This window comes from Myxocyprinus asiaticus, chromosome 8 (assembly GCF_019703515.2).
Source record: "Myxocyprinus asiaticus isolate MX2 ecotype Aquarium Trade chromosome 8, UBuf_Myxa_2, whole genome shotgun sequence".
Taxonomy (NCBI): Eukaryota; Metazoa; Chordata; class Actinopteri; order Cypriniformes; family Catostomidae; genus Myxocyprinus; species Myxocyprinus asiaticus.
The window spans coordinates 52181608-52204661 of record NC_059351.1 but is presented as its reverse complement, the minus strand read 5'-3'; the positions used below and the strand labels follow the sequence as shown (position 1 = coordinate 52204661).

Genomic DNA, 23054 nt, shown 5'->3' with positions numbered 1-23054 from the left:
TTATGCCATTTTAGTATGTCATAAAGACAGTTAGTGCTGTAACTTATATCTTTCCATTTCAGAGCAAAGTTTAACTAGCCATTTATCAATTGAGCAATTGCGGTCAATGATTTCAGGTTTACAATGAGTTTGCACGTGAAAGCAAACTGACCAATTTTTGTGAAACATCTTTTGGGTGGAGAAAGCAAGAAGTCTGCAAATTCAAATTTGCACATGAATGTGAACAGACCAGAAGGAAGACTAGCAAAATACAACTTACTGCAAGATGGGAAAAATGTACATTAAAAACAATGAATAAACATGTTCTTTATTTTTCCCCCATTGTTGTGGGGGGGGGGGGGATGAAGCTAATTGGTATTGAGTTTTCGATATGGGATGCTGGTATCATCACCAGATTTCTTGACTAGCTGAACCAGCAAAACCTCCCTGGTCACCTAGCTTCACTAAACCATGCTCATGTTTGACTAGCTTTGTCAGCTAGCTTTGGTGTTTAACAGATTGGCTATGGTGTTCCACCAACTAGACCAGCATCAAATCAGCACTTATTAGCGTAAACCAGCCTGAGAAGTCGTGCTGGTCTTTTCAAAGTATGGTTTGTAACTAGCAAAAGATCATTGAAGACCATTTTGACAATTTCCCTGTGGTTCGCCATATCACCATTAGTTTGCAGACGAGACAGAAATGAACAATGTTGTGAAACTGGGTGGAGAACAGAAGAACATTTTAGGCAACTAAGTGTAAGTTTCCATTGAACTGTTGACAGTTGTTGCACAACACTAATACAAACTAAGAGCAGCTCTTTTGCTTGATCATACTTCAGTTACTCAATAATAAGTTCTAAGGGGAATGATAACATCTTGAAATTAGGTGGGACGCAAATGAATGATAAAAGCCTAACTGATTCTCATCTTTTAGTCACTAACACAGGCAGAGAAAGGAGCTGGTGGACACAATGCTTGTGGACCGAGTGACGCTGACTGTTGCTATTCTCTCCTTTCCTTTACTCACATTATGTGACCCACTGTAAGTACTTAAACTTCCAAAACCTCCAAATGTTTCTCGTATGTACCTGAAATTCATGAAAATTTAAATACTCCTGCTTTATCTTGAGATAGATGACTCTAAAATTCCTTTCTCAGATACATTCTGTCAGCCCCTAATTTGCTGAGGGTGGGTTCCCCAGAGAATGTGTTTGTTGAGGCTCAGGACTACTCTGGAGGAGACCTGAACGTGAGGATCTCAGTAAAGAACCACCCACGCAAAAACTTAGAGCTAGTGTCCAAATCAGTAATACTGGCAAAGAACAACAATTTCCAGATCCTTACAGATATAAAGGTGAGAGGTGCTTGTCTTCATAACGCCAATGCACTGGTTACCCATACTATAAATATATGTTACATGTATGACCTTCATAACATCCCAAACCCATAAATGGATAATTCAATGAACGATAAGCACATTCATTTCGACCAAGTTGGGTTTAATTTGTTCTATTGGAACTACAATGTTACATTTGTCTATTCTGCAGATTCCTGGTGATAAAAACTTCTTCAGTGATGATCCTCTGCAGAAGCAGTATGTGTATCTACAGGCTCACTTTCCATCCAACGTTCTGGAGAAAGTGGTCATAGTCTCTTTCCAGTCTGGATATATATTCTTACAAACAGACAAGCCCCTCTACACACCTGCTAGCACAGGTAATAAGATACACTTAAAGCTTTATAGGCAAAGATGATACTGCATCTCTCATTGCTATATTCTTATAAGAACACCCTATTGAACCAGGGGCAATAATTTTATTATAATAATAATAATAATAAAGAAATACAAAAATAAAAACTATAACGTGAAAACTAGAATCTTTACACATTGCAAGATCAACAATAACTTTTTGCACACTCTGACATATTATTTTTAGAGAACTATCTTTTGTCAGAACAGTACATTAACAACAATGCAAACGTCTGCATTGGCCTCAACTGCATCACCGGTAGAATTGACCCTTTGTTAAGCTATTTACTGAGTGTTGATTATCTCAGACAAAAGAGTCCAGTTATTCTACTCATATGCATAAATGCATTCAAAAAAGAGTGACTAGCTAAACATATCTGGCATATGTAATAATTTGCTGCACAAATAAAGTGATGCACGAAGAACAGGGCTTTGGAAAAGGCTGTAAATGGTTGTTCTACGTTAACACTGGATGAAACACTGGTAAAAAGCAGCCTGCCCAGATATGCATACATTTTATCATAACATATGAAGTCTTTTTTGCATTATATTTATATGTTTGCTTGTCCATATGATTTGAAAGTAATAAAGCTGTATAATGAATCTTTATTTTCCAGTTAATTACAGGATCTTCTCCTTAACTCCTGATCAACATCCACTCGAGGGAAGTGCCATCTCAATTGATATTACGGTACTCAAAAACAGACTTTAACATTACGTTTCAAAGCATTGTACCCCCTTTTGTGTAGTAACAAGCACTCAAGTTTATTAGGAACTAGATTCCAATTGCATTTGTTGCTGTTTCAAAAGAATCCTCAGGGCATCACACTCCAGAGAGATACATCCTTACCTATTGGAGGGATCAGGACTGGAACATTTGCTATACCTGAAATTGCCAGGTATGTTCATTATTAAAAAGTGCACTTGGCACTGTAACAAAGTTTTATTCGTGAATTATCAATTATCATAATCCTGGCATTTTTGGTTAATTCAGAACTTGTGTAATCTCAGTTTAATGGATCTAAATATCCTTACCTGTATGCGGTTTTTTATTTCAATATGGCTTAAAATGTGCTGGTATTTTTGAAGCTCTGGGGTTTGGAAGTTGATTGCGAGGTACACAAACACCCCGCAAAAGAACTTCACTACTGAATTTGAAATCATGGAATATGGTAAGGATCTAGTCTCCTCTTGAGAACAATTATTATATTGCTAATACTGTATGAAATTAAAGAACAGGAACTTCTAATTTATTTTGCAGTGCTGCCGAGCTTTGAAGTGAAATTAGATCTAAACAAACCATTCTTCTATGTGAATGAGGACTCTCTGAAAGTTGATATAAGTGCTAAGTACGACAAACTGAATGATGTGAATTTGTTACCATTTTATTGTATACATTATCCTTTTTTCCCCATACTTTTTAAAGAAAAATAATTCTTAAATCTTTGACATTATAATTGTGTAGGTACTTGTTTGGTAATAAGGTGAAAGGAGCTGCGTTTGTGGTGTTTGGTGTGATAGACAATGAGAGAAAAATAAGCATTGCTGCCTCTCTGCAAAGGGTTAAGGTGAGCATTAAGTAAAGTTAAAAAGAGTTGTGCATTTTTCCCCCTGTCCTTTACAATTGTTGCTTGTTAGATTGTTTGATATGAGCCCAGTGAGATAATGCATAAAGACAGACTGTGATAGATCAGCTATTGTTTATGTCTATAGTACATTGTAGCTAAGACCTCGGTCATGATTGAAAGTGTTACCTATGCATCACCAGTCTGCTTCTGTTCTGACATCCTCATCGGTACATTGAAATAATACCGCACAAACCCACGCAAGCATTTGCACTAATGCTGGCAGTGTTTTACCATGGAAAATATTAAAATTAAGGATTTCTGCCATGTTTTTGCCACCTGAGACAACGTTTGTGAGTTCTGGGCAAAATTGAATGCTCATAATTTTCTTTGCAATGAATCTTAACCTCTGACATTCTGCATCCTGCCAACATGATTACACGGGAACTCGACGTGTCACTATTGAATGTTCCAGTTCCCTGATGTCGACTCCATTCTGCCTAGTTTTTATCTTGTGCAAGAAGCCTCAAAAATATGGGTTCTGGTCTTATGGAAACCAGGAAGTAATCGCATTCACGTAATCGATGAGTGCCATTCTGAGGTTACATTTTCCCTCTAAGATTACAACATTATTCTACTAACGATTAGGTTTAAAATTGGGGTTTGTGTTAAGGAATATGGTTAATAAAATATGCATGGGGGCACTGATTTCGAATTTCAGACCGATTTCAGCTGATGAACTTTTGACCTACTGTCACCAAAATTACAGTGAGATCAGTCTGATCCTACAGTGTGACTGCCCCTATGACAGCCATCTAATGAAGGACCTATAGGAGCACGGCAGTTGGTGACGTGTGTGAAGAGACGTTAAGTAAAAAGTATCCAATTTATATTAGGTGTCTTTAACTACTATATACTTAAAGGAATAGTTCACCCAAAAATAAAAATTCTCTCATCATTTACTCACCCTCATGCCATTCCAGATGTGTGTGACTTTCTTTCTTCTGCAGAACACAAATTAAGATTTTTAGAAGAATGTCTCAGCTCTTTTGGTCCAGACAGTGCAAGTGAATGGGTGCCAACATTTTGAAGCACCAAATATCATACAAGTCAGCATAACATTAATTCATAAGACTCCAGTAGTTAAATCAATGCCTCCAGAAGTGATATGATAGGTGTGGGTGAGAAACAGTAATATTAATATTACAATATATAAGTCCATTTTTATTATAAATTCCCCTCCCTGCTCAGTCAGACTGAACTTTAACTTTCACATTCTTCTTGTGTTTTTGGTGATTCATATTCTTCCATTTCCATTTCATTTATGCATTCGGCAGACGCTTTTATCCAAAGCAACTTACAGTGCACTTATTACAGGGACATTCCCCACCAGAGCAACCTGGAGTTAAGTGCCTTGCTCAAGAACACAATGGTGGTGGCTGTGCGGATCGAACCGGCAACCGGCAACCTTCTGCTTACCAGTTATGTGCTTTAGCCCACTACGCCACCATCACTCCATTCTTTATGCATATCACCCCCTACTGGGCAGGGAGAAGAATTTCAAGCAAAAATTGAATAAATACTGATCTGTTTCTCACTCACATCTATAAAATCACTTCAAAAGATATGGATTTAACAACTGGAGTCAAATGGACTACTTTTATGCTGCCTTTGTGATTTTTGGAGTGTCAACATTTTGGCACCCATTTACTTTCATTATGAGGACCTACAGAGCTAAAATATTGTTCTAAAAATCTTAATTTATGTTCTGCAGAATAAAGAAAGTCATACACATCTGTGATGGCATGAGGGTGAGTAAATGAAGAGGGAATTATCAATTTTGGGTGAATTATATCTTTAATCATTTGGTACAATGAACATACTGTATGTGTTGTTGCATTGTACTTACATTTAAAGGATCTGCATTAAGTTACATCTGTAGTTACATTGTTAATCTTAGCCCTAATCCCACCATAAACTAACCCTAACCCAGCTAACCCTACCCCAACCCTTACCCAAAGAACCAACACTAACCATGTCTTGTAGGTTACATGACATAAAAGACAGTTGATGTCAGGGTTTTTAAGGAAGATCTCACTGGGCTCCTATTGTACAGTATATATTGAAAAAAACAAAAAAAAACAAAAAAAAAACAATTGCACCAGGTTTTTAAGTGCATGGATTAAGATCTGATGCAGCTTTTTGTCTCTGTAGATATTTAATGGAGAAGGAAAGGCAGAGCTGACAAGCCAAATGATCAAAGGAACCTTCCCAGACATCAACCAGCTGGTCGGGAAATCTATTTACATTACAGCCAGTGTTTTAACAGAAACTGGTGAGAGCCAAATAGATATTTGTGCATAACAGCTTTCAAAAAATAGCATTCAATAGCTTTCAAAAAACAAATATTTGAAAGCTATTAAAAACATATTAATGTTCCTACTCTTCTCAAATTTGGAACCGCAATTTTATCGGGAGATTTTTGAAAGTTGAAATATTCTAGCAGTGCAAAGGTGAGTTTTACATACAGTATGAGATAAAAGTTGTTTAAATATAAATTAAAATAAGACAAGTTCCTATAGCTCAACTTGGAGCAAGGTACAAGCGTGCCAAAGTAATAAGTTAGATTCCCAGTGACCACGTATTCTTAAAATGTATAGCTTGAATACACTAAGTTGCTTTGAATAAGAAAATGTTTGTTTGTGTGTTTTCAGGCAGTGAAATGGTAGAAGCTCACATGAGAGGTATTCAGATTGTGACATCACCATACACCATATTCTTCAAAAGAACGCCACGATACTTCAAACCTGGAATGTCCTTTGACGTCTCGGTATAAAACATAGACTGAATCCATTGAGCCAGTTTACATGAAACTGTTGTTTATGTTTTCTTATTGTTTTCTTATCAAAAGGTTTATGTGACAAATCCTGACCAGACACCTGCTAAAAATGTGGAAGTGGAGGTTAACCCTGGAGCGGTCAGAGGTCGAACCAAAGCCAATGGCATTGCGAAGGTTACCATCAATTCTCAGGGAGGAACTGCTACACTGGAGATCACTGTAAGATGTGGCATCTCAACTGCACTGATGTTCAGTAAGTTTCACGGGTGAATTGGTGAACCAATATACATATTTTCAGGTAAAGACTAAGGATCCTCAATTAAAGGATGAACAGCAGGCGGTGAAGAAGATGACAGCTCAAGCTTACAAGCCCAATGGCGGCTCCAACAACTACCTTCACATTGGCATTGATGCTGCAGAGCTTGAGATTGGTGATCAAATGAAAGTCAACCTGAACCTTGGAAGAAGCCCTGGAGTCCAAAACCAGGATTTCACCTACATGGTGAGTAGCACACGATACATTGTTGTTCATACTGTACATATTTATTTATACACTTCACATGCCTCTCTTGTTTCGTTTCACAAGATCTTAAGTAAAGGGCGGATTGTGAAAGCAGACAGGTTTAAAAGGGAAGGACAGGCTTTAGTGACTCTGTCACTACCTGTAACCAAAGACATGGTGCCTTCCTTCCGCTTTGTGGCTTTTTACCATGTCGGCTCGTCTGAGATGGTGTCCGACTCAGTCTGGGTTGATGTGAAGGACACATGCATGGGAAAGGTTAGTCAACCATCAGAAAACACAACAAACTCAATTCATGAATGTTTTATGTATTATTAAGTAATATGTTTATTATGTTTTTCATGCATACATTCCTGAGTATTTATTTGCCATTTTTAATCCCAGCTCAAAGTAGAGGTGAAGGACCCAACACAATATGGCCCAGGAGAAGAGTTCAGCTTGAAAATAACTGGAGACCCGGAGGCTAAAGTTGGGCTGGTGGCTGTAGATAAGGGTGTGTATGTCCTTAATGACAAGAACAGACTCACTCAGACAAAGGTAATTAATTTCTTAACTGTTGCAATGTACAATACTGTGTGTTCAACAATTAAAAATACCTTAATACCTAAATGGTCTCTTTGTTGATTTGTCTCTGTCTGATGTCACTTCTAGATCTGGGACGTCATAGAGAAACATGACACTGGCTGTACAGCAGGTAGTGGAAAGGACAGTATGGGGGTTTTCTATGACGCAGGTCTGATGTTTGAGTCCAACAGTGCAGGAGGCACCAACACCAGAACAGGTTTTTGAATGGTTTCTTTAGTGTGAATTTAAATGTAACTGCTCCGATTTTTAAATACCTCTCTACGATGTCAAGGGGAAAAAAACATTCCTTTAAAAAAAATGGAGGAAAAAAAAAACTCTTTTGACAACTACAGAAATTCTTAAAGAGGACAGAATTTCAGAAAGTTAATGATGCCTGTTTTACAAACTGGCTTCAGTCAGGTGTACAATTTATGTGTGAAAGGTTCCTCAAAAGTTTTTGTGTTGGAACTTTGTACTGTACATTTTCCCACTCTTATTTTTGATGTTCTTATAGTACATGAGTGCGCTGCACCATCTAAGAGAAAACGGAGAGCTGAGAGCCTTCTACAGGTCACTACTACTCTGGGTAAAGAAGCTGCTTTATTTAAGAAGATTTTATGCAAGATACAGCTAAACAGAAAAGTTAGACTTTTTATATTGTCTATGTCACTGCAGTTCTTTTGTCCTTATTTTTCTACACTAACATTGTCTTCTCAGCTGGTAAATACTCTGGTGAGCTGAAGAAGTGTTGTGTGGATGGAATGCAGGACAATGAACTCGGCTACAATTGTGAACGACGAGCCACGTACATCGTAGACGTAGATGAATGTGTCCAGGCCTTCCTGTACTGCTGCAAGGAGATATCAAAACACAAGACATTCTCAGCAGAGGAAGAACTCATCCTTGCACGCAGTAAGAACGTCATTAGCCTCATTTTCAAATACAGTGCTTATGAAGTTCAATGCTTATTGCAGATGTCTAAATCTTATCTTTATAGCTCAGTTTACAAGCTGAGTTGATTTTCCCCTCCATTGCATATTGGCATTATTATAATTCCTGGATTATCATTCTTGTTGGTCTTAGAACAATATTTCTATTAAAAAAAATCATATTTTAGAGTTAGGTTTAGGATTAATTTTAGGGTTAGGAAAATGTCCTACTTGGCAAAATCAATGATTGGGGTTAATTATATTTGTTTTATCTGAAATAATTGTATATGTTTGATACACAACACTTGTTTATCATCTACAGAATGACAGTAATATGATCACAATTAACAAATTATCATTTTATCATTCCACCAGATAATTACTTTGTTTAATTGTAATTAAATTAATTAAAACTGAATAACCATATTAATTGCTGTAACTACTTACAGTTTACTTGTATGCTAAATTTGCATCTCTAATTCTTTATTGTGGAACAATCTTGAAGTACTTACAAGTAGATAACTAGTTTTTTTTGTTCAGGTGAGGAAGATGATTTTGATGAAAACGCAGAAGACGTCTTGATTCGTACACAGTTCCCTGAAAGCTGGCTTTGGGAGGAGATCAAACTGCCCGCCTGTCCTGCAAACCAGTTGTGGTGAGTGAGAGATTAAGAGTAGGTGTATTTTACTTGTAGAGAGCTATCCCATCGCTCACCATTCAACAGCTGTTTTTCTCTTGTCTTATAACAACTTAATGCTCACATTTGGTCCCATTCCGATTGTGGAGACATTGAAAAGGTTGGACTTTGACAAAGTTTTGTCATTTATGCGTAGTGATGAAACCTCTTTCTTGAGAGAAGGACTCTACCTGAAACACTCCATCACCACCTGGGAGATCACAGCCATCGGCTTGTCTAAGACTCTTGGTAACAAGCCCAACTCCACAGCTTTTTCATTATTATTTGGTTGATCTTTGTCATTATTTTGCCTTTTTGCCATTTTCTCTTTTCTCTGTAGGAATATGTGTGGCAAATCCTTATGAGATCACTGTAAAGAAGGATTTTTTTATTGATCTAAGGATGCCTTATTCAGCTGTGCGGAATGAACAACTGGAAATAAAAGCTATTCTTCACAATTACAGTAACCAAAACCTAAAGGTACTGGGCAGTCTTTGCAGGTTCTGACATGTATTAAGTGACACTGTACAGTGGTGGTGCTGTTTGGCTTCATTTTCATTTGATACCACCAGGTGCGCGTACAATTCAAGACGTCAGAGGGTATTTGCAGCAGTGCCGTCAAAAACAACAAAGACAAGAAAACTGTTAATGTTGGCGCCATGTCGTCCACAACTGTCCCACTTGTAATCATACCCATGGAGCTGAAAGAGCAATGGATTGAAGGTTTTGCATTTAGCTCTAATCGCAATGACATGATAAGAAAGAATCTGAAGGTGGTGGTAAGTCTGCCTCTAATTTATTTTCATTTCAAAAGTTTATTATAACTCATTTAGATTAGTGATTATTAACTGGTGGATCACAACACATAAATGGGTCATGGACAGTAGGGTAAAAACTATACAAAATGAAAACGTTATGTATGGGACTATCTCCTAGCGGCCACTAGTCTTGTGGGTCATTTATAATGAAATTTGGTTTCTCTGTTCTTGTCTTGTCTTAGTCTCCCTTCCTGAATGTTTCCAGGTGTTTCTAGTTTGTTCAGTAGTTCTTTGATAATATAGCCCTTGTGTTCTCTGTTTTTGCATTTCATTGTTTGTTGTATTTGGTTTATATGGTAAGTCCTAAGCCATGTTGTGGGTGTGTGTGTATGTGTGTGTGTGTTTTACCTTTAGAAACTTCCATATCATTTGACCTCAAAGACTGTGCATTCAGTTAAACTACAGTATTTTGGAGTCTTGTCACCTGGTAAAAACAAGCCAGATTAGGCAGATGCCAACATGGACAGGTCACATGGCCTGCCCTTGTGCTCTAAAACCTTAGTATTAATCAATTCTTCTATTTTTGTTTTCTTGCACGATATGCAATTTTGGTACTGTGCTGGGTCGTCATGTGATAACCAATGTACAATTTGGGCCTTAAAGCAAAAACAGAGTATTTGGGAATTTGACATTAAATTTCAATTAGTACTAGTAATCCTGAACTGTTTTATTTTCAAGATTTTGAGTTGATCACATCTAGGTGCTGAATCCACCAAACTGCATCTGCCTCTTTTCTTCTTTCACTCTTTCAGTCCGAAGGTGTGCTTACTGAAGTTGAGCAGGCAGTTGTGGCAATTAACCCCTCCGAGCACCCAGGTGCAGGTTCTTTAGAAACGTGCTGAATATAAAATTAGAAAATTGCAAATGACCGTTGAATTTTTCAAACACTGCCCCCTCTTGTTCGAACAGATGGCTTGCAGAGGGTATCTATGAGAAGTGACATCCCAGCTCGAAAGGTTCCAAACACACCTGCTTCCACATACATCTCTGTGAGAGGTAAGATAAAATTCTAATTTCAGGAAACCCATCTTTGGATGGATCGTAAGACAGAGTAGAGTTAGAATGGTAGTTAATTCCAAAAAGGAGTGTGCATCACATGCACTTTAACCCAATCACAGTGTCTTACTTGTTAATCCATTACTCCTTCCATGCTTGCAGGTGAGGAGATAACTCGCACTGTTGAGCAGGCCATCAAAGGAGATTTCATGGGTGAGCTTATCGTCCAGCCCAGCGGCTGTGGAGAGCAGACTATGATCTATATGACACTACCTCTCATTGCCACTCATTACCTGGACAGCACAAATCAGTGGGACGCTGTTGGCATGAACCGCCGTGATGAAGCCATTAAACATATCAACACTGGTCAGCACACCGCTATCAAAAATATGAACACATAAACCTGTACCAGTATAAGATTCTTAGATATAGACCGATTGGATGCAACCCCAATTATTGTTGTGCATGTTGTTCATGTTTGTTTTGTTTTTTGTTCCTGTAAAGGTTATAAGCTTGAGCTGACCTACCGTAAATCTGATGGGTCCTACAGTGTCTGGGTGCACACACCCAGCAGCACATGGTGAAATACAAATTATTTAGGGATTTTGTATTTTTATTTTTTATTAGGTATATACTTAAAATACTTTGTCTTCAAACATTGTGTCTATTTAAGGCTCACTGCGTATGTGGCTAAAGTCTTTACGATGGCCAGTGATCTCGTTGTCATAGAGGAAAATGTGATCTGCAGCGCCCTCAGTTGGATAGTAAAAAACAAACAGCAGGCGGATGGCACCTTTAAGGAAGATGCCCCTGTGTATCACAGCGAGATGGTGGTAAGTTAAATTTGTTACTTAATTTTTTTGACCCCTTGAAAAATCAGTTACCACAAAGACAGGGCTGTACACTTTCTTTTGTAGGTGTTAGCACTGGTGCTAGTGAACTAAAAAATTCATTAGCACTAATGGCATATTATTATTTTTATTATTATTATCATTATTATTATCATTATTATTTATTCTACAACAGGTTTGATAAAAATGATATTTTTAGTATTAAGTTCTTATTTGATATAGTAATATATTTATTACTATAAATATTCAGAACAAGATAAATCATGGCTCTTCAACATCCTCGTAAATGCCCCCTCCACCATAGAATACCTGTTAATGGGTCTCAGTCCAGTTTGCATTCATACTGTTTATTATTATTATTATTATTGAATTTATTTTAGTCAACTGGGTTTAGGTTTTTCTTCTGTAAGACAGAAATGACTCCGTTTATAACTTTGAGGACACTGGGGCCTGAGCAACGTTCTTAAACAACAGAGAAACAAATCCAGTTGACAACATCTAATGTCGAACAATATCTAATGAACATTTCAGGGTTTAATAAATACTTTTTTGGGAAAACAAAGTCCTACAACTCTTTTCATGATTTCAGTTTCAGTAGATCTTATTTATTTGTATGCGTTGATTCAAGGGTGACGTTCGGGGCAAAGATGCAGATGCCTCTCTGACTGCATTTATCCTGATTGCCTTGCAAGAGGGGAGTATGATTTGTGCCCGATCTGTCAGTGTAAGTCAGACCCCTGGAAACAGCACTACAATATCTTGCAAATGTTTCTGCACCAGAGCATCTCTCACTCTCGGTTTCTCTCAATATTAGAATTTGCAGAGCAGTATAGACAAAGCTGTTAGTTACCTGATGCTCAGAGTTCACAGTCTGACCAATCCTTATGCTGTTGCTATGACTTCTTACGCTTTGGCCAATGTTGGCAAACTCGATAAAGTCATCTTGATGAGTCATTCCACCCAAAGTAAAGGTCAGTAACCTTACAATCAATTCAACACACAACTATAGCGACTGTGTTTTCCATTTAATAGTATAACATAATGATATACAGTTGTATAAATTAAGGTCAACTCCCATTTCCCATGGCCAAAGCTTTCTAATTTGTCATTGTTGTCACGTATTTCCTGTGTTTTTTGCTTAGACTTTTATGTTGAAATTCTTGTTTAGTTCCTGTTTCCTGTGGTTTTGTAGTCCTTTTGTAGTTTTTTCCATGATAGGTTCTCTCTGTTTCCCCATGTGTTCCTCGTCTTCCCTTGTGTATTTAAGCCCTTGTTTCCCCTGTTTAGTTTGTCAGTCTTTACATGTGTTTTCATGTTCTGTGCCTGGTTTCCCATGGTTTTGTTTCGTTTAATTCTGAGTTACTTTGTTCACCTTTTGTTTTTCATTAAAGCCGCATTTAGGTCCTCATTCCTCGTCACAATTGTTATCAACCAAAAATGAATATTTTTGATATGAAATTTAGCTAATATTGCCCACGTTTAGATGGATTGCTTTGGCAAGTTCCTGGACAGCGCCACCACTCTCTTGAGGCCACAAGCTATGCATTGCTGGCCCTGGTGAAGGCAAAAGATTTCGAGAGTGCAGGGCTGGCAGTGCGCTGGCTGGGAAAACAACAAACTCGCTATGGAGGTTATGGTACCACACAGGTATAGAGAAAAATCTAACAAAACATACAAAAATGCTGAAAATATTATATTTAATTTCCTTTGTCTCAACTTATTACTCTTTTTCATGTCTATTTGCTTTTTAGGCAACAGTCATGGTATTCCAGGCTGTGGCTGAATACCACATTCAGGTGAAGAAGGCAGACATTAATTTGAACCTGGATCTCTCAGTGCAGGAGAGAACAGGTAGAACCAAATGGACCATCACAAATTCCAACAGTCATATTTCACGTACAGACAAGGTGAGGGAATATGTTTTCTGCCCTAAACAGTACATTTCCTGAAGGTCTGATCCACTTAAAGGTGTGTTTTCTCTGTTTCTTCTTTTGCTCTTCATCATCTACATGGCCATTTGATGTCAACATGGACAGTTTGACATAACTAAGAGCTTCAACATCACTGCTCAAGGGACTGGGGTGGCCACTCTCTCAGTGAGTCTTCATGATCACAAGCCTTCAACAGCATATTAAAGAGTTAGTTTCAACAGTGTCATTCTCCTCTCACAGGTATTTTCTCTGTATTATGCTCTGCCTGATGAGAAAGACAATGTATGTAATATGTTTGATCTCAGTGTGCAGATGGAAAAACAGCGTGCAGGTAAGATTCAAATGAGCATGTCCATTATCACTCAAAAATTGAGAGGGAAAAATCTTGTTACTTAATATCAAAGACATTATTTCTGCCCGGCTAGCAGCACAAAACAGAATTGCATATAGGATGGATAGTAGTTTGAAACTCTCTAAGAGTTACAATTGTTTATTTATTTTGGCATTGTTTAGTGCTTTTGCAAAAACACTAAACCAAGTCCATAGAATAATAGTATTCTACAGAAACTTTGTCAAGCCAACATAATGACAGTTTCAAACAAGTTTTAAACATGATTTTGTAATCAGTATTATCATTGAATTCGCTGAGTTGTGCCACTTTAGCGCACAAATTACACTAGGGCTGGGCGATAGGGCATCCCAATGCCGATATTGATGCTCATAGACGGATGATGTTCTACAATATCAGGAAGTGATAAAGCGTGGAGCTGAGAATTCGGCAAAAATATTAAATAATAGCCCAGGGTTTAAAATGAGCACTTGCGAGCCGTGACCCGCCAAAATAGACAACCCGCATTTCATGCACAGTGGCAGGTAATTTTGCTCCTCTATCTGCCACTGGTGGGCGACCTGCAAAATGTCTTGGAGTAACGCACGACTAGAAATGCTGTTAAACATAATGTTTAAAGAGTTCTACGCCACCATGAGGACTTGGAGCACATTGGGAATTGGGCATTCCAAATTGGGGAGAAAAAGGGGATTATGTTATTTAAATTTTTTTTTTTTTTTTTTTCGTTTGAAGTGCAATTTAAGTGTAGAAATATCCATGGATTAGGTTTTTCGTATTTTCAATCAATTTAATCTTGAAAGCAAAACCAATAAAGCAAAAATATTACTTACACCCTCGGCAGGTGGGTTGATAATCTGATATCACAATATTTTTAATAAAAATATTGTGAACATAATTTTTGCATATGGCCCAGCCCTACCTTACAGAACACTTGTAGTCCACCTTTTTGATATGCAGTGAAAACCATTCACACATCTACCCAAAGATATGCCTATCATTCTTTTGTCTGAATTCTACCCATTAACACTCTTTTATAAACCAATCTTTGCAGTTGTATCAGTGTTATCATAAATTACAATAACAGAATTTAATCGCCGCATATAGCGCGTTAGCGCCATCAATGCAGAATGTAAACATGACAATTTACACATTATCTACGGCAGATATTTTGCTTTAAATCATCTTCATCGAATGGTTAAAACAGCTTTTTTTTTTTTTTTTTTTTTTTTTTTTACTGATCCCGAACTTCTTTTTTGCTCTGAGCGAAGAACGAAGAAGCACTTCGCCGTATGACGATGCCTCTATCAGGCGCTACATGAGCTGTTATAGAACTGAAACTCCACTCAGGCAAATGCTTGATGCAGTTAATGTTGTTGACTGTAGTTACCTCACGGCTTATTAATGTCTTTGATTTAATGGCTGTGTTTTAAAATAAGTGATTGAATTATAATTCTATGTAGTTTCTTATGATGGAGCCACTGCAAGTTACCAGCTCACCATTGAATATATGTGAGTATACAACAAGCTTCTGATTAGTTTCAGTGTTATCAATCTGTTAGGTGATTCTTGCTGAAATCTGGATCATGTTTCATTTTAATATGTTTGCAGTTTCAAGAGTCCAACAAGAAGTTCTACCATGTCGATTTTGGATGTTGGCCTGCTGACAGGGTTTAAGGTGGACGAACGAGATCTTTTAAAGGTAAGGGTGGGGGGGAGTTGGTAAAACTGTATTCTGATAACTCAGGGGTCAGTATATTCAATTGCCTTCTCAAAACATTTGTGTATAGAGAGGATATTTCTAGAAAAGCATTTTATATTTTAACAGATAATATCATAGTTATTTTTTTTAATAAATGTGTTTACAGTTCATGTAATTGACATTATTTTTTCTTTCAACTGTGAAATCATGCTTGCCTTTTAATTGTTTCCATCAGTTATCTACTGGAAAAGATAAGTACATTCAAAGCTTTGAGCTGGACAAGGAGCTTTCAGAACGAGGATCTCTGATCATCTATGTAGATAAGGTCTGCTGCATCAATTCACATTCTTTGTTTTTTATTTCTCTTTCTGCATTCCCTTTTTGTGGCGATGCATTGGAAATGTTTTGTCTCCTTGGCCGTCAGCTAATTTCTGGACAATACAATGTGACTGTGCCAATGTTGGGAAAAATCAGGTAATTAGTTATGTTTCATTTCTCATTAGGTATCTCATACAGAGAAGGACAGAATTGTCTTCAGAATACATGAGATAAATAAAGTGGGCATGCTTCAGCCAGGTGCAGTCACTGTGTACGAGTACAATGCTCCAGGTAGGCAGCTGTTACAGGTTCTAGTGTATATTACATACAGTAGAGAGTAATATATGGTAGTATATTACATAGTAGTCTATATCTATGTAAGATGGACATTATAGATAGTCATACAAAGTGCACCCATTAATAGACTTAAAATGTATTATCTAGAGGCTTACAAAAGAAAAAAACTCGGTGGTTGCAAACCTAAATATTTATTTAGCAATATTACACTACACAGATTCAGTGATCTAGTTTAGCAATAAATTTGTATAAATGTAAGTGTTCACATTTCAGTCCTTGCACATGATTCATTCAACTTAACACTGGCTATCCTTTCAGTGCTATCACCCAAAAAAAAAAGGAAAAATTAAATGAGTAAAAAGAAATGAGCACAAAACATTGCTTGTCCACTTTTTCAACCGCCTTGGTTCTGTAAGTGTTTTTCCCCACTCATTTATTTTTATAATGGTTTCATAATCCTTTTGTGAAATAGTTCAAAGCCATAAACTTAACCAACAGCTCTGAGGAGAATCACAACATTACAAACTTTGATTTGAAGCCACAAATTATTTAAAAACTGGACCAAATGACAAGGGTACAAGACTCTGTACTTAACATCTTTAATGCATTCGTCTGATTGAGTGAGAAAATCCATCAGGATCATGGGTAGTGTAGGTGTTCATCAGGAATTCTCCTGTTAAACGTTTATAAAAAAAAAAAAAATAGAAATAACGCAGACTGATGGCTTCAATGGAGGCATAATATACAATCAGTTAACAACCTTGGAGCTCGCAGTAAGTCTGTCTTTAAAAATGTATAAGCAATTGTAAAAAAAAATTACCCTCAGGAGAAAATGAATAGGATTTTTACTCCCTGTTCATCGCTGTTGTGCTCTGTTGAAATTTATGGGCCAACACTGAACTTGAATTCCACTCAAATAAGTTCAGTTGCACCACACACACACACACACACACACACACAAAAATGATCTACACAACTAGGAAAATTACAGTTTCAGTTTAAAGCCAGTGGGAATTGGAGAGTGGAATTTGCATGCCACTCCCCCGGACATACAGGTATAAAGGGAGCTGGCTCGCAACCACTCATTCAGATTTTCTCTTCGGAGCCGAGCGGTTGTGTTCAGTGAGCTGAATTACTCTGCCGATCCATTCACCTTGAAAACTGTTGGATTTATGGCGCATTGCAGTGGTTTTTCCCCCTCGTGCACCGGTGGAGTGCAGAGAACTCTTTTAGGCTGCTGAAGTGCCAAGAGGCGTACATTTTCCTTCTAGAAGAGTGGTACTTACGGATAGCGTCTTTTTAAAGATGCCTTTCCATTTGTGTTTAATTCCTGGTTGCGGTCATTATCTCTCCACTTATGATGATCGGTCTCGTGTTTGGGCACTCCTCACTGTGAGAACATGGCAATATTGCGGTCGCGGCTTTCCTTCCTCGGAGGGAAATCCACCCCAGCGGCTCCCCGCCATGGCCCTTCTACCTACAAGTTTGAGCACTGGGGGTGATTTGGGGACCCAAATGGGAGCTGCTCTGACGGGTAACCCCCCCCCACAGACCTCCCATATCCCCAGCACGCTCGTTCGCCCCAGTCGAGTTCTGGGATGAGGCCGCCGGCGTCACCCAGTCGCAGGCCAACGCAGAGCTGGCGGCCATGCTTGCCTGGGCGGCTGCGAGTGTCAGGCTGGAGTGGAACCCTCCACTCCCCCCCAACCCTCGTGGCTTGACGATTGGTTCCTGGGCTCAGAGCGCTGCTCACGGCCATGCCTTGCCCCGGTCCCTTTCTTCCTGGAGATGCATGAGGAGCTTACGAGGTTGCGGCGGGCACCTCTTGCTGCCTGGACTCTCTCAGCTCCTCCACTCTCACTACCCACGCTGGTGGGGCTGCCAGGGGGTACTCTGTGACTGTCCCCAGGTGGATAAGGCGGTTGCGGTGTGCCCGCAGAACGCCGCCACATGACGGAACTGACCGAGACACCCGTCCAGGGCCTGTAGGTTTACATCTCTTCTGGCAGCTAAGGCCTACGGTGCCACTGGACAGGCAGCCTCCGCCCTGCACACCATCGCTCTCCTACAAGTGCACCAAGCCAAGGCGCTAAAAGAACTGCACAAGGGTAGTTCTGACCCAGGATTGATGCAGGAGCTGCGTTCGGCGACCGAACTTGCTCTCTGGGTTACTAAGGTCACGGCACGGACTTTCGGGCGGGCGACGTCCACCCTCGTGGTCCAGGAACACCACCTTTTGGCTCAACCTGGTCGAGATGAAGGCTGACAAGGCACTGTTCCTTGATGCCCCCATCTCCCAGGTTGGCCTATTCGGCAACACCGTCGAGGACTTTGCTCAGCAATTCTCGCCGGTTAAGCAAACGGAGGCTATTCAGCACTTCCTGCCCCGGCGCGGATCAAGATCCCGCACCCCGTTCTACAATCTCCGGATTGAGCCGGTTTCGTCCCGTGTATTGTCCGGTACGAACAGGTAAGTGTGCAGGACAACTGGCCGGGTGTTCCGCTTGCATACAGTGCCTTTCCCCTCCTGGAGGGGGGGGAGACGTGCGCCTTTTATCCCGCAGCGTGTTCACGAGACCCTGGATGTCCTTCCTCCTCAGCCCTGTGGCAGGCAAGTTTGCGGAGTAACTCTATGCCGGCCCAGTACGTGTGCTAGTAGGCCCTGTACTGGGGTAGGTGCTTCACATGCGCTGGTTGCCTGTCTGTAACCCTGTGTGATGTATCTTCCGCGAGACTGTTTCCCCATTGATAAACCCGCATCTTCCTTGGGCAGAGTCCCCTCTGCCACTGGTTGCCGTGTTTGTAGAGCTCCGTCCCCTCTGGGTAGGACCTACATGTGGAGAAGTCGTCCCCATGGTGACACTGCGGACAAAACTCGGTAGACCATGTGACATATTTCCACACATTACATCACCTTTTGGGCAGGGTGTGGCCTCCGGTGTCTTCCTCTTGGGAGTGACCACCCCCCCACCGACACTTATTATTGATTTCCACTTTTTTGGGGGGGGGGAAGAAAGAGGCCACGGCTGTCCCCTTTTTTTTGGGCAGTTGACTTGTCCCCGAGGTGCAGGGTACAGTACGATGCTCGTAGGAGCATTGGGGGAGGTTACGCGATGGCACGAGGCACGCAATGGTCTGCGCATCTCACACCGCCAGTCCACATAACACCGTTTAGCTAGTTGTGACATTTCGTATAGGGACCCCTAGTGTCACTACATCGACAAAAAAAAAAAAGACCACTTGCATAATTCTGTCGACACAGTCACCCAAGTGAGTAATCCAGTGACATCTTTGGGTTTCCATTCAGCAGCCTCCGCCTAAAGATTACCTTCCAGTTCAGAAAAGTATCATCCCTTATGCAAACTCCCTGAAAACAACCCGAGTTGGCAATAAAACACACACTATACTACACCTAGAGATCTCCAAGTCATCTAAATAATAATACAAAATTGAATCGCTCTCCAAGCCTCTGGTGCTTCTCACTCACGTGGGCTCATGCCATTTGTCCTGCACCCTTAAATTGTACGCTCACAATAATTAATATTGTTAAATTTAACATTAAGATTTAATAAACTCCTTTTGATTCCTAATTAACACGATTTCACCTGTACATAATATTAACTGGCATATGTGTATTTCATTGAATTAGTCATTTAATACAATATTTATACAAAAGCAAAAAAGGTTCAGCCATGCATATCATGAACTATATCTGCTTAATGGGGATTGTTTGTAATGTGTGTTTGTGCAGCAGCATGTTTATACAGTACATGCTCGATGCGGCATGTCTTGCGTTTTGTCTAATTTTGCAGCAGCAGCTTGTCCACATACTTACTCAGTATGTCTGTGTATTTTCTAGCAGTAGCAAGTCTTTGTACTTGCTCTGCAGCAGCATAGGATATTGGTCTTGATGAACTAGATCTGCTATCAAAATGTCATATGCACATCAACATGCTGAACCTTTTAGAGTTGTAATCACTGAAATATATTGAACATTAAAATTTAGTGCAAATTAACAATGTAATGTAATTTTTTTTTTTTTTTTTTTTGCATTACGCAGTAAACAATTACCTAAAAACATCAGTTTCCCATTAAATCAGGAAGTGGTCATAAATCCATATAATTTTGACTTTTCTTTTAACTCCATGTAGGACATACAGTAATCTGCTCACACTAACACTGAAACACATTACATATGTAAAATGTTTTAGCTTTATTTAACACATATTTTGACAGATAAGCGTTGTGTGAAATTCTACCATCCTAACAAGAATGGAGCGCTGAGTAGACTCTGCAGTGACGAGGTGTGCCAGTGTGCAGAAGGTACTTTCACTTATTAAATTGGAAATTAACATACAACTCATTCTTTCAAAATGCTGTACGTTTTTGTTATATAATGTAAAAAATTTCTGACAGAGCTCTGCAGTATGCAAAATAATACAGAAATTGATGAGCAAAAACGTGACGATAAGGCCTGTTCACACGAAGTGGAATACGGTAAACCTCAAGTCTTATCTCGATAACAAAAAAAAATCAGTCAGTTGAGTTAATCAGCCAATGTAGTAAATGTTCAGAGCTGTTTTGTAGATGATGATGATGATGATATAACAATTGTTTTTATAGTTTATAAAGCCATGGTGATGGATATGGAACTTTCACTACACGCAGACATCTATAACATGTCGATTGAACAAGTACTGAAGGAAGGTATGACTTTGCATTTTCGTGTGCAGAATTTCAACGCCCTTTTACACTTTCACACATTGAAACTTGAAAGTGCTCCATTGGAATGGCTTTGTCCTCACACGCGTGCGTGCATACGTTCTAGGTTCTGATCCAGCTGTGGAAGGTAAAATTAGGTCTTTCTTGGCACATCCTAATTGCCGGGAATATCTGAAATTTGTTAAAGGCAAGTCCTATCTGATCATGGGCCAGACCAAAACACTTCCAAGGATTGGAGGAAGGTATAAGCTCTATGAACAAACTCGAGATTTAGATGTATCGTATTCAATGAAACATGCTTTATAATTGTTACTGTTTATGTTGTGTGGACACTATGAACGAATATTCACAATTTTCTGTGTGGTGTTCTCAGATTAAGGTATAACTTTGGTGAGGAAACCTGGATTGAATACTGGCCAACACAAAAGGAGGGCCAGATGGCACAGTACAGAAAGACGTTTATCGGCATTACCACTCTCGCCAACAAACTCTCCACATTTGGATGCTCCACCTAAAATTTTTCAAGATCTGAAATTAATAATAATAATAAATGGCCTTAACTGCCTTAAAGCCACAACTTTGATTTAATTCTAATGCATTTTGCAGTTTTAAAGCTTTAGAAGCATTTACAGATGGTTGTTTTTAAGCTTCGTGCAATGTTTAATCCGACTGCTTAAAATATAATCATTCATTTGTCAAATAAAATTTGCAAACATAAATCTGTCCTTTATTCTTCACAAGACATAAATATTAATTAGTTGACATGCACATGGCTGCGCTAAAAAAAAAATTAATTACCCTGATTAAATTGAATTCTTGAGAATTTTTACACAATGGAATGTTTTTTTTTTTTTTTTTCATTTAGAACAAGTCAATTTCATCAAAGTCTCTAGCAAGTCAGTCCACTGTTGGCCATGTTTGGAACACTCCCAGGAGGTTATTTCCAGTCATGCCAGTGCAGGTCATGTCTACTTGAATGGGGAAAGACTGAAATCTCAAACGGTTGGTCAAGATTATGATCAAAGAACATATTTCAAATCCGCAGTAAAATCTGACAACGCTGGTATCATAAATTGTGCTTCCTTACCTCCAGATTACTTTTTTTTTTTCTCAGCTTGTATAGCTAATGTGCATTGCCTGTCAATCATCTCAATGTCTGTATCTAAAAGGTGATTGGCTCTATTTCGCCTGTTTGGCGAACTTCCTTTCTACATCAGTTGACCATTGGGTGCTAGAGCTTCTTGGTTGGGCATTCCAATTTCTCCCATTAATTTTAATGGGAGTGGCCCATCTCTGCTAAATAGTCTCTGGTTTCATTAAGCCAACATAATTTAGTTGTATTTGGTCAAATTTTTGTAGCAGTTTTAACTCCCACTTAATTAGGTCCATGAAACTTACATTTACTATGCTTTATTTTTAAGTAGCTACAGAATGGGGAAAAATATACAATCAGGCCTGTGTATATAGAAAGGAAAGTGTTTCCCATACTGGGGTATGCATACTCCTGGAGGTACGTGAGGTGATGATGTGGGTATGCAAAATGACATGATAGTCATTTTTCATCCTTTCATTCTCAGTCACCTTTTTGCCTATGTATTTTTAATCGCTTTCCACTCTTAATATACAAATAAACAGATAAACTAAAAGTTTATCCAGTCAGAATTTATTTCTTGATGCTTACAAGCAAAGTGTGACAACTGTTTCACAAATCGCATGCCCGAAGCAGCGCATGAGTTTGTGCTCCACCCCATCAAGCCTTCAGAATTTCTTCAGAATCCCTCAACAGTGCAACTGAATGGGCAACTAAAGTCAGATTCATCAGCCAATCAGATTGGTTTATTTGTTCTTGGTAGGTGTGATCTTTAGGATATGTCCCGGACGAGGCCTTCTAGCTGGCCTTGAGTGACGCAATCACACTTTAAGTGAAAAGCGCGAGATCATTGCTGCTCTTACCATTGAGAAAGAGATCCTTATGGATTTAAAAACATGATGTTCTGCATGACTGTGTGATTTGCTCAATTTATTAAACAGGAAAGTGGACTGATTTTTCTGTTTTTCACTTCAAGTAAATTGCATATACATGAATGTACCTTTACTTAATGGAATTATCCCATGCATTTGCATTCATTTAAATATTTCTGGAATATATACTTACCAGCTAGTGAGCATTTAATCATTGGCCAATAAATATTTCAACAATCCCCTGATCTATTGCATCATAATCAGAAAGAGGTTCGTTGACATATGCA

General features: G+C 39.0%; 1 protein-coding gene across 1 annotated transcript; it reads left to right on the top strand.

Annotated features, from left to right (window-relative positions):
* Positions 1–857: 857 nt before the first annotated feature.
* LOC127444708 (complement C3-like) lies at positions 858–21692 on the top strand. Its single transcript, XM_051704255.1, has 41 exons — positions 858–1023; positions 1140–1335; positions 1529–1697; positions 2349–2422; positions 2542–2630; positions 2821–2903; positions 2993–3080; positions 3197–3299; positions 5511–5631; positions 6011–6126; positions 6208–6354; positions 6434–6637; positions 6722–6913; positions 7040–7192; positions 7307–7436; positions 7734–7805; positions 7937–8131; positions 8689–8803; positions 8982–9073; positions 9165–9304; positions 9397–9603; positions 10395–10458; positions 10552–10638; positions 10801–11004; positions 11143–11218; positions 11312–11471; positions 12118–12213; positions 12304–12460; positions 12973–13136; positions 13241–13396; positions 13526–13585; positions 13661–13751; positions 15230–15278; positions 15378–15468; positions 15704–15793; positions 15972–16077; positions 20320–20406; positions 20500–20580; positions 20707–20790; positions 20912–21047; positions 21179–21692. Exons 1-41 carry the CDS (start codon positions 953–955, stop codon positions 21318–21320), a joined length of 4938 nt encoding a protein of 1645 aa, XP_051560215.1. The 5' UTR covers positions 858–952; the 3' UTR covers positions 21321–21692.
* Positions 21693–23054: the final 1362 nt, after the last annotated feature.

Bases quoted from the DNA above. Each gene is read 5' to 3' on its own strand.
- LOC127444708 (XM_051704255.1), top strand. From the start codon at position 953: ATGCTTGTGGACCGAGTGACGCTGACTGTTGCTATTCTCTCCTTTCCT. The intron at 8,132-8,688 runs GTAAGAACGTCA...TTTTTTGTTCAG, and splicing joins AGAACTCATCCTTGCACGCA to GTGAGGAAGATGATTTTGAT. The intron at 12,214-12,303 runs GTAAGTCAGACC...TCTCAATATTAG, and splicing joins TTTGTGCCCGATCTGTCAGT to AATTTGCAGAGCAGTATAGA.